At 37.8% G+C, this 11,290-nt stretch overlaps 1 protein-coding gene across 1 annotated transcript; it reads left to right on the top strand.

Annotated features, from left to right (window-relative positions):
- The first annotated feature begins 275 nt into the window (after positions 1–275).
- LOC121969533 (ATPase family AAA domain-containing protein At1g05910-like) lies at positions 276–9,430 on the top strand. The gene is made up of 11 exons (XM_042519675.1): positions 276–423; positions 616–913; positions 1,984–2,088; positions 2,226–4,046; positions 4,147–4,335; positions 4,423–4,565; positions 5,892–6,137; positions 8,106–8,292; positions 8,498–8,563; positions 8,647–8,893; positions 8,980–9,430. The coding sequence occupies exons 2-11, from the start codon at positions 704–706 to the stop codon at positions 9,354–9,356; spliced, it is 3,591 nt and encodes a 1,196-aa protein (XP_042375609.1). The 5' UTR covers positions 276–423; positions 616–703; the 3' UTR covers positions 9,357–9,430.
- The last annotated feature ends 1,860 nt before the right edge of the window (positions 9,431–11,290 follow it).

Here is an 11,290-nt window from a genome sequence, read left to right as displayed (position 1 = left end):
AAGTGATTTTCGACAGATGTTAATAGGTAAATTAACATTTTTTTTAATATTATATATAATTTTTTTATTATTTTAATATTGGAGAATTTCTGTATTATATCACACAGTTTGCAAAACAAGTCAACAGTTTGACCACAAAACCCGTAAAACCCAGCTATCGGTCGTTAACTCTTGCGTAGCACCGATGGATCGAGATCCCACGGTCGAGTTCGTTCCGTACGAGCGCTTAGCGTTTTCAAGCTAATCTCACCGTTCTGCACGCGCTCCGCACGTGACTTGGGATCCAACAAATCCTTCGTTGCGCCCCGCTTCCGATGGCGCTGCGTTCTCTGGTTCGCCGCCTCTCGCTCGGTCGTCTTCTCCCGTTCGCCCCCTTGCTTCACTCTCGTAGCCAAGTCGTTGTGTTCGGCTTCGGATCTTGAGGTTAGAGTTCCGTTTGATACTTCTCGCACCGTTTAGTTTTTTTTGCTGTCCCGTTCGGGTTTCTGGTTGGAAACACACAAAAGATGCTTTTTTGACCACCCGAGTAACTATATTCTCTGGGTCTTCATTTGTATGTTGGGATGCTTGTTTGCTAGAAGGAGAGTTTTTGAGCTTCTGTTTGTTTCCTGCTAGGGTTTGGCATGCGCCTTCGTTTGGGGCTTCGGTTGCTGCAGCAGTGTGGTTACTAATGTCGGAACTGTAGCTGAAGTGGTGGTCTGTCATGGATTCCAAAAGAGATGGGACGTCGATCACGCCCCTGCGGACCAGTGACCGGCTCCGGCGACGGCCTAAGTACTTTGGCCGGCCTTACTTGTACTACAAGCCTATGATTAGGAAGAGGATCAAGTCCAAGAGGAGGACCGCAGCTTCCCAGATTGTGAAGAAGTTGCTGAGGCCTAGAAATCGCTCTATTAAGATGCCATCTTCAAATGTAAGAGCTTTGGCGTTGCTTCAAATACATATGACTTCTAAGCTGATACTGCACTTCAAAATGGGAAATTAGAACCGCTGCATGGCGTTGCACAACTTTTATATGTGCATGCAAGGGAAGATGGTTACTGAAAACACATTGAGTTTATAACTTACTTTTTTTTTTCTTTTCATGCATGAGAAAATTTTCATAGAACCTACATTACATTCCTTTAGATGACATTACTGAAATGTGCAAGTAGGATCATGCTTGTCTTACACTTTATTAGCCTGCTACATATTCATGCTAATTGACTTGGAAGGCTTGACATTGAAAGGCATGCTAATAGATACCGGAGATTAAATTTTTGCTTCTTGACCTTTGTTTAGATTATGATATATGGTATTCACATTTCATCTCAGAGGAGAAACGGCATGGTATTCTCACTGCATCTTAGAGGGAAAACTATGTGGTGACTGTTTTTTCTATTGAAGTAATTGATACCACATTAAAAGCACTTTCTTAGACTTCTGAAGAAATTCTTAGTGTAATCATGTTAACATCTGAAAGATACGTGGTTCAAATTCTCTAGATTGACAGTTGGAAATTGGAAGATAAGAAGTTCAACATTTGCGGATGTCAACATCCATTAAAGTATTATTTCGAGTCTTCTGAATGACTATGAATACAAATGAAAAGTCATCATAACTGAAGATTCATAGATAATATACCTGGTTCTGTAGTTTCTTTGATTGAAAATTCATTCAATAGTTTTGTTTAAAGAGACAGGAAAATGTCTTCATGACTCTATCTCAACGATAGGGAAGCAATTAAAAAGCTAAAGAACGGAAGGTCACAATATAAATTGACTAGACTTGAAAGAAGGAAGGGGTAGAGGGAGACACACAATTCTATTTAATGTAATTAAAACAGATTCAAATGATTTGAGACTAGAACCCTGCATAAATTTGAAAGGTCTTATAAGCTCCAGGTAATTGAACCAAAATAGTTGTCTATCAGCCTGTTCTACTTTTTTTTAATATTTGATCAAGCATCTTTGTTGCTCTAATTTCTTTTTGTTGTTTGTGCAGTCTATTGTAACAAACTTACGCCGTTCCACAAGAAAAAGAAAGATGTCTATAAATTTAGAAGATTATGACACAGATACCTCTGCATCAGAAGATGATGATTTAATGGTACTGAAGTTACCTGTATATGCAACTACATATTTGTGTATTAGCATCTTCCATTAGCCATTTGAAATGCATATTGCAATTTGCATTTTCTTTTTAATTTTGATAATTTAATTTCCTATTGTTTCTTATTCTCCTAGGCTCCCAGGTATCGATCTTCAAAGAACAAGACAGAGCATAATGTTCGCCATGACAGAGTATCAGCCTCGCTCAGGAGGGAAAAGATTGCAATAACCAACTCCCTTCCTCGTCGTGAGGGATTGCGACCTAGAAGGTCTCTCAATGGGAGAAGAGCACAACCATATCAAGAATCAGAGGAAGGTCAAGACAGCTCTGAAGACCAAATGACCGAAGATGAGACAGAAAATGGAAATGATGTGGATGAGGATGCTGTCAATGAAGAGGATGGTGATCTGGGAGATGATGTAGCAGAATATGAAGATGTGGGAGATCAAGTAGCAGAAGATGGGGATGATGAAGAGGGTGAAGAAGAACATGATGGAAGGAAGCGATACGACTTGCGGAACCGTGCAGAGGTTCGTAGGCTTATTCCTGAAAAGGAAGGAAAACAAAAATCCCAATCCCCTCGAAAATCACTTCATCAGGGTGTGAGTTCTAAGAGTAATAGATATCTAAGAAAAGGAGGACCTCGAGTTCATAGACGTCATCGGATGTCATTGCCTGACGATTCAGATGATTCTCTTCTTGTGGATGAAATGAATGAAGGTCCATCTACTCAATGGTTACGCAACAGAAGTGGGACACCTTGGCCCATGGGTGGTCTAGAGATGCATGGCTCAACAGCTTGGGGATTAAATGTTGCTGCATCTGGATGGGGTTATCATGGCGACAATATTAGCTCGTTAACTCAAGGTATTCAAACAGCTGGACAAAGCTCAAAGGGAGGGGCAGACATTCAGCCGTTGCAAGTAGATGAAAGTGTGAGTTTTGAAGACATCGGAGGTCTATCAGAGTACATTGATGCGTTAAAGGAAATGGTGTTCTTTCCTTTGCTATATCCTGACTTCTTTACCAACTATCACATAACTCCTCCAAGGGGTGTTCTTCTTTGTGGTCCTCCAGGCACCGGGAAAACTTTGATTGCTAGAGCATTAGCATGTGCTGCTTCTAAGGCTGGCCAGAAAGTCAGCTTTTATATGCGCAAGGGAGCTGATGTTCTCAGCAAATGGGTTGGTGAGGCAGAAAGACAGCTGAAACTGCTTTTTGAAGAAGCTCAAAAGAATCAACCTTCAATTATTTTCTTTGATGAGATTGATGGCCTTGCTCCAGTTAGATCCAGCAAGCAGGAGCAAATTCACAATTCAATTGTTTCAACATTACTGGCTCTTATGGATGGGCTTGATTCTCGTGGACAAGTTGTGCTGATAGGTGCAACCAACAGAATTGATGCCATTGATGGAGCTTTGCGCCGCCCAGGACGTTTTGACCGTGAATTTGTTTTTCCTTTACCTGGTTATGAGGCACGAGCTGAAATATTGACGATTCATACACGCAAATGGAAGGAACCTCCATCAAAGGAGCTAAAGATGGAACTTGCAGCTAGTTGTGTGGGCTATTGTGGAGCTGATCTGAAATCTCTCTGCACAGAAGCTGCTATCCGTTCTTTCCGAGAGAAGTACCCTCAAGTGTATACTAGTGACGACAAATTTGTAATTGATGTTGATAGCATTAGGGTTGAAAGGCATCACTTTATAGAAGCCATGTCCACAATTACTCCCGCAGCACACAGAGGATCTATTGTACACTCCAGGCCATTGTCCTCAATCATTGCTCCTTGTTTACAAAGGCATCTTCTTAGGATTATAGAATGTCTGTCTGATATATTTCCTTTCCTTTCAACTTTAGATGCCAGCAAGCTCTCTGTTCTTTCATATGGCTCTGCAATTCCTCTTGTCTATAGGCCTCGTCTTTTGATATGTGGGGGTGAAAGTGCTGGATTGGTATAAATTTCTGAGTTTCTTTATTAGTAAATGTAGGTTTTTAATTAGTAAATTGGAGGTCACGCTGAACTCTGTTGCTAAACCTGTTTTAGCCTTACAGGATCATGTTGGACCTGCTGTTCTACATGAGTTGGAAAAATTTCCTGTTCATTCTCTTGGACTTCCATCTCTACTATCGGATCCTAGTGCCAAGACACCAGAAGAGGCTTTGGTGCATATATTCAGTGAAGCAAGAAGAACTACACCTTCTATTCTTTACTTACCACAGTTCCATATTTGGTGGGAAACAGTGAGCACATACGCCTTAAAAATCTGAATTTACTGATTTACGAAACATGTTTAAGATGCACTCTTATGTTATGTTTGCCTTTTGCAGGCTGATCAGCAGCTTAAGTCTGTTTTGATGACTCTTCTGGCTGAATTACCTTCCAATCTTCCTGTCCTCCTAATAGGAACATCATTAGTACCCTTGGCAGAAATGGATGAAGATGCAACTTCCATCTTTGCTCTCTCTAACATGTATGCCTGCTTATCTTTAAAATATTCCCCTCCCCCTTTATTATAATTGGTAAGACCATACTCAATCTTATCAGATTTCCTTGATGCCGATTAGTTTTTCGCCTAGATATTGTTGTATTTGATGTGATCAGTTGTTTTATTTCCAATCATTGTGTTTCGGCTAGGTATGGAAATTGGGGTGGGTCAGGGTTGACAGTTCCTGTCACAAGGCAAGATCCTCTCCTTATTTTGCCATATGAGTAGGTTGGGACAAAAGGAGACAATGAATAAGATATTAGGAAGAGAATACTAAATATCCTGATTCCTAGCTGTGTGGGCTAGATCATTTACCTTTGCTTCAAGCATTGCCTTTGGCTGAGGAAATGCTATATAAGAGAGAGGTAGAGGATATAGATGCGGTCTTTAAACTCTTAAAGAAATAAATTATTGTGTCAGAGAATCCAAATTATCTGAAATCATGTTCGGTGCTCACTATTCCTTTATTTATATTCTCTAGTAACCTTCACATATGGATCTTAATATTTCATTTCTGCTGTATTAACATTTTGTAGCTGCGGTTTTCTATTTTTTCAAAAAATTTACCAACATAGTCTGGTTAGTCATACCACGATGATACAAGCTTTAAACTTTTCTTATTAGCCTAAGAGACACATGACTATTAAACCCTCCTCTCCATTCTAACTACTTAGTAGAAAAATTTATCTAAAGCACACGACAATTATTCTAAGTTCACCAAGAATCATTGCTGTTGTATGGGTATTGTTTGGAATGTATAGCAGAAGTAATGGTTTTTGAAGAATACTGTTATATGTATACTGCACCAAGGCTCTTTATTGAAGGGCTTTGCACCTTAGGTTTTCTTCTTTTAGGCTTTTTAGTTGCTCATGGTCATATATAATCTAATTGCTTAGTACTTTTTGTTGATTATTCTTAAATTTTTGAGGCTCACTATTGTGCAATTTACCTATTGAGTTTGTTTGTAGGTCTATTTCTTGGCTTCAATTGGACTAAATTGCATACTTATCATTATCAGACCATGTTAGTTCCAATTATTTGAGTCTGGCTTTATGGTTCTTACCTTTATATTGAATTCTATTCATAACTATTTCCCGTGACATCTTCAATTCTAATTGATTCAACATGGGTAACTGGATTGCACACTTTATTCCGAAATGTTTATTGACATCCATTCATACATGTCGCATGGTTGAACAAAACAGATATATATATCTATACTTGTACCTTTTATTTTCAGAATATTTACTTGTGAAATAATATGAATTTATGCTTGTCTAATAAGCATGGCAATTATTTTTTTATTGATAGGTATCAAGTAGACAAGCCAACTGCAAATGACAGGTCACAATTTTGGAATACAGTGGTTGAAGCTCTTTTGTCTACCCAACTTGATCAGTCAACAAACAAATTGAAAGAACCCACTAATCTTCCTCAACTCTCCAAGGCCCCAAAGGATGCAAATTGCCCCAAACCCTCAGAGCTTAAGGCAAAGATAGAGGCTGAGCAGCATGCTCTTCGCAGACTGAGGATGTGTCTCCGAGATGTTTGTAACAGGTATGTTTCCTAATGCCATGTTTACCCCGAAGGATGGATTGCATGAGAATCAAATAATTTCCTCCATTTACTTGACTCAGATTTAAGGACAAAATTAGAGAAAGGACAGATTCAAAATTTGTCTGCTGATCAATTTTGTCTATTTCTTCATCCATCCAAATTGGGCAGAACTAGTTTTCTTTCATCCCTAACCAAACTCTCCGGCAAACTAACAACCCAACAACACCCAACCTGTAGCCCCCTATGACAAGCTTGCAGTTTGGCCAAGATTCATGGCAGCGGCCAGCTCGTGGTGGCGTTTGGTTCTTTCCTAGGAATCGGAATGAGAATGAATATCATAGTATTATGGAATGGGAATGAGTATGAGTTTGGGTATCATTCTTAAAAATAATATTTGGTTAGTTGAATATTTTCAATCGGAATGAACCTAAATTTTCTTTTTTATCCTTAGAGAAAAATAAGAGAAAAAATTAGATAGGAGGAAAAGTTGAACGTGAGAGAAACATATGATGAGAGAGAAAGTATGATGAGAGAGAAAGTGTGATGGAAAAAAATGAAAAGAGAGAAAGTATGATGAGAGAAAATGAGGAGAGAGTGCATGATAGGAGAGATTGAGAAGAGAAAAAGTATGATGAGAGAGAAAGTGGGTTGAGAGAGAAAGAGTGATGGGAAAAAATGAAGAGAGAAAATATGATGAGAGAAAATGAAAGATTGAGGAGAGAGAAAATATGATGAGAGAGAAAGTGGGTTGATAGAGAAAGAGTGATGGAAAAATGAAGAGAGAAAGTTTGATGAGAGAAAATGAGGAGAGAATGGTAAGAGGGATTGAGAGAGAAAGTATGATAAAAAAATGAGGAGAGAGTGTGTAATGGGAGAGAAAGTGTGATGGAAGAGAATGAAGAGAGAGAAAATGAGAAGAGAGAGTGTGATGGGAGAGAATATAGAAAGAAAATGATAATGTGTGATGAGAAAGAAAGTGGCAAAAGGCGATATCGCTCGCCCCCGCCGCACCACGCCTAAGGTCTTCACGAGAGAGGTAAATCACGGTAATTGGAGAAGTTAGTGTGCAGTGAGAAGAGGTGCGCAGTGATGAGAAAGAAAGTGTGATGATAGAATAAGGAGAGAGAAAATATGATGAGAGAGAAAAAGGAGAGAGGGTGTGAAATGAAAGAAAAATTGAACAAATATACTAAGGATATTTTTGTCCAAAATTTAATTCACATTCCTATTCCATCAAAACTCGAGAGAGGGGGTGGGTTTCATCCATACCCTTGGGTTTTATTCTAAAATTTTGATTTCATTCCCATCAACCAAATACAAGGTTTGGGAATGAATCCATTCTCTCATTCCCAAACCCCTAAACCAAACGCCACCCAACTTTCTAATCTTTTTCTTCCCTCTTCCTCCTTTCTTTCCCTCTTTTCCATATTGATCCTTTTATACTTGTTTTCCCCCTTTTGTCCACTCTCCGGGGTGGGTAAACAGAGCCGAAAATCTCTATTTCAAGGAGTTCACATATCACCAAGGAATCCCTTGTGTATGAGTAGATATCTTCGTATGCATTGTCATTTAGGGTCCTGCAGGCACTAAAATCAGTGTATATTGCTATGTAAAATAGAGGAACTCTTTGGTTTTACAAATCACATCATTTTGAACTTAGATTGATCTTTAACACATGCTGTTTATATATATATTGTTTCTGTTTGATGGGTTGATGGTTTATGTGGCATATACAAAGTTATGAAGCTAACCAATCTACAAGGTTTATCCATGAACATAGTAAATTTAGCTTATATCTTGTACTGTTGTCCAGGCATTCTTTTGCTATTGTTCTAAGTTTTTATCCTGAACCGGCACCCATGTTTATTTGGATTAGCTAAGTATCAGTCAAAGGAAGTTGGAAGGTTCGTGTCATCATGCACGCTTTATATAGGATGTTGGTATACTGTAATTATTCTTTCCTCTCAGGATTCTCTATGATAAACGATTCAGTGCATTTCACTATCCGGTGTCAGATGAAGATGCTCCTGGTTATCATTCTATTGTTCATAATCCGATAGATATCGCCACTATGTTGCAGCGAGTTGATTGTGGTCAATACCTCACACGTGCAGCATTTTCACAAGACATTGACCTCATTGCGTCTAATGCTAAGGTATCTATTTTTTGTCAGGATGTGCTTTCTTGCTGGTGTCACTAGGCCATTCTGGCCTTGAGTTTTGATAACCTTTAGTCTTGGAGATAGTTCCTTAAATCGGATTTCAGGCTGAGCTGCAGGATATTGTTCGGAGAACCATAAATTTTGCACATTACAAATTGTTAAGATTTCCTTGTGTTTGATTTATTTTCCATTTGTATAGGCATACAATAAAGATGACTATAATGGAGCAAGGATTGTAAGCAGAGCTTATGAACTCCTGGATGTGGTAACATATATACATATAATATTTTTCTCTTCTGTCTACACAATTTTCTCAAAATTTGTTTAGTTGTTGTCATTTTTGTTTAGATGCAAGGTATGATGGCGCAAATGGATCCAGCATTAGTTTCATTTTGCGACAAAATTTCATCACAAGGTGGCCCGCTGCACTTGGATGGCATGGAAGGTTTGGATGTTCCAGGAGCACCTGTTGTTCAACTAGCTGCTGTTACAAGAACAAGTGCCAGACTCCGTAATGTGCAGCCAGAGGTTAGTCTGGCACAAAGTTTTGAAGCAGTTAAGCGCCAAAAGAAAAACCCGGACAATGACCATACAGGTAAAGGGATCTCGTTGAACTCTCGTTTCACTCTTGAATTCCTTCTTGAAGCAAACTAGTTACAACTCGTTTCATTCCATCATCAGGTAGCGAGGCAAGAACCACCCCTGAACCTGATTCTATCAAGGACAGTTCTCATTCACAAACTGAAGATCAAGATGGAAGTGCTCGTGTTCAACTAGAAGATGATACGAATAACGAACAGCTGGAAGTATCAAAGGTATCCACCAACCAACCAATCGCGGACGAAAACATTGCTGATGCAAATATTTCCGAACAATTAGACACCGTGAAACAGCGGTTTATGGAGCGAACTGAAGGCTACGGCATCCCTGAGCTTGAGCATCTCTACACACGAGCAATAAAATGTGCGACAGCAGTAGGTAGCAAACATGGAGAAGGTGGTAAGCTTCTGGTTTTGAGGCATCTTTTGGAATTTGTAGAGGATGATGCAAATTTTTAACTTCTATTGTTAAGTCCCTTAATGCAGTTCTTGTACATTGAGCTTTTTATAAAATTTTCCTCCCTGATTCAGCATGTTTATGCTTATTGATGTCTGACACTTTGGTTCGTGAAAATTTGTTGGGGTTTGATTTTCCTTTGTCAGAAAATAAATTCTAAAAAATAAAATAAAATGGATTGTACATTGAGCAATGATTTTTTTGTACTGAGGGCTATAATGCAGGCCACGTGGTGGTTGATCTGTGCTTGTCACAATTCAAATCGAAACATGTCATGGATTGGCATTAGAAAGAATCACGTTTTCTTTTATTTATTTTTTATTTTAACAATTTTTATCTGTATTTTGTTTTAAATGGTCCTACTTGACATAAAGAGAGACCATGAGTTCTTGTGGGGCTCCTGCAATATTGAAATATGAAGTGGACAGGGCAGCATATAACATACCACTCATTTCCAAACGCTGCTCTTTTTCATCTTCGAAATTCATTTTATATTATTTTAAATTTTTGAAAAGAAAATCACTTGTGGTTAAAGTTATATCGCTGGAAAAAAAATCATTATCAAGATTATCACTTTAGTCTTTCATGTATATCCCAAAGAAATATGGATATCATTTTCTGTCTCTTTCCCTCTAGCATGAGTCTCTGTCATGCTTGTATAAAGCACATGAAATGCAGGCTTATGAATGGCTGCAACTGCTGGACCAGCTCGATGGTTCCATATCATGCTTTATCTGACAGATGAGCAATAGAGTTGCTGATGAAGGAAAGCCACATATTGCATTTATTGGGACTAATTCATGGAAGAGGACACCATTAATCCTGTGGATAATCCTGTCTGCCATGTGAGCCACAAGGTTGATAAACAGATGAGAACAGGAACTTTGTTTCCTGGTTTGTTTGTTTGCTCACTTGCAAGAAATCTGTACCAAGGATAAATTATTAAAGGAAAATATTGTTCTTTTTCGATGTTTTTGTTTTGTTGTTTCTTAAAAAGCTCAAACCAACTGTGAAGAAGCTTTGAGCTTTTAGAAAGAGGCCACCTAAAAGTATGTTTGCATGATCACCCAAACAATCCACAAATTGTGAAGAGGTTCTTTTGTTGTTATCTTGGTATTTGTGGATACAAAGTTTTTGATATGATTTGTAGAAAATTATCTTTTATTTATTTTAAGTGAATCCTAATGAGTCTCGTGCATCATCCTTGTGATCCCTTTGTTACCTCATAGTTCTCCGTTAATCTTAAATCTTAAATCTTAAATTTTAAAATGATCTCATCAATAAACTAAAGAATTGTATATCAACTACGATTGTAGATATTTTGTGCATTAAATGTGTGTAACGAATGTAGATTTGATATGTATCAATATCTATTATAACTTGACGTTGCAACTAGTCAAAATGTTGAAGTTCCAATATTAATTGAACTGAATAACCTAGATGCAATTTTTTAAATATCAGCATTAGAAGAGCTAAAAAAAATTGCAAAATAAAAGTTTTTATTGGTAGATCATAAAAATATCTTCTAGTGGCAAACAACATCAAAGAGAATAATTTGGATGTAATTATTAATTATCATTAACTTGTGTGAGACCGACAGCAACATAGCATTGATCGCATCAATTTTTAATAATATATTCTTACAAATTATCTTGATTAATTATTCAAGCCATTCATACTTAATCCATTACTCCTTTCTAACCTTTCTTAGAATCTACTCTTCCTTCTATAGTTTCCCTCATTTAACTTTAAGAAAACGTATTAAGATACCTCAATTAGCTTCGTTAAGCCAATAAAGCCAAATTAAATTGAAATTGAAAATTTAGTTAATGCATCACATTGGAATATATAATTGAATTAAATTTTTTCAAAGAGATTAAATCCACTAAATTAGATCGACCACCAATTAACAAATGGCGTGACATGCCATGGGCAT

The sequence above is a fragment of the Zingiber officinale genome, chromosome 4A, assembly GCF_018446385.1.
Source record: "Zingiber officinale cultivar Zhangliang chromosome 4A, Zo_v1.1, whole genome shotgun sequence".
NCBI lineage: Eukaryota > Viridiplantae > Streptophyta > Magnoliopsida > Zingiberales > Zingiberaceae > Zingiber > Zingiber officinale.
Note: the sequence above shows the minus strand (reverse complement) of the source record. Positions and strands in the feature narration are given on the sequence as shown.

Bases quoted from the DNA above. Each gene is read 5' to 3' on its own strand.
- LOC121969533 (XM_042519675.1), top strand. From the start codon at position 704: ATGGATTCCAAAAGAGATGGGACGTCGATCACGCCCCTGCGGACCAGT. The intron at 914-1,983 runs GTAAGAGCTTTG...TTGTTTGTGCAG, and splicing joins TTAAGATGCCATCTTCAAAT to TCTATTGTAACAAACTTACG. The intron at 8,564-8,646 runs GTAACATATATA...ATTTTTGTTTAG, and splicing joins CTTATGAACTCCTGGATGTG to ATGCAAGGTATGATGGCGCA.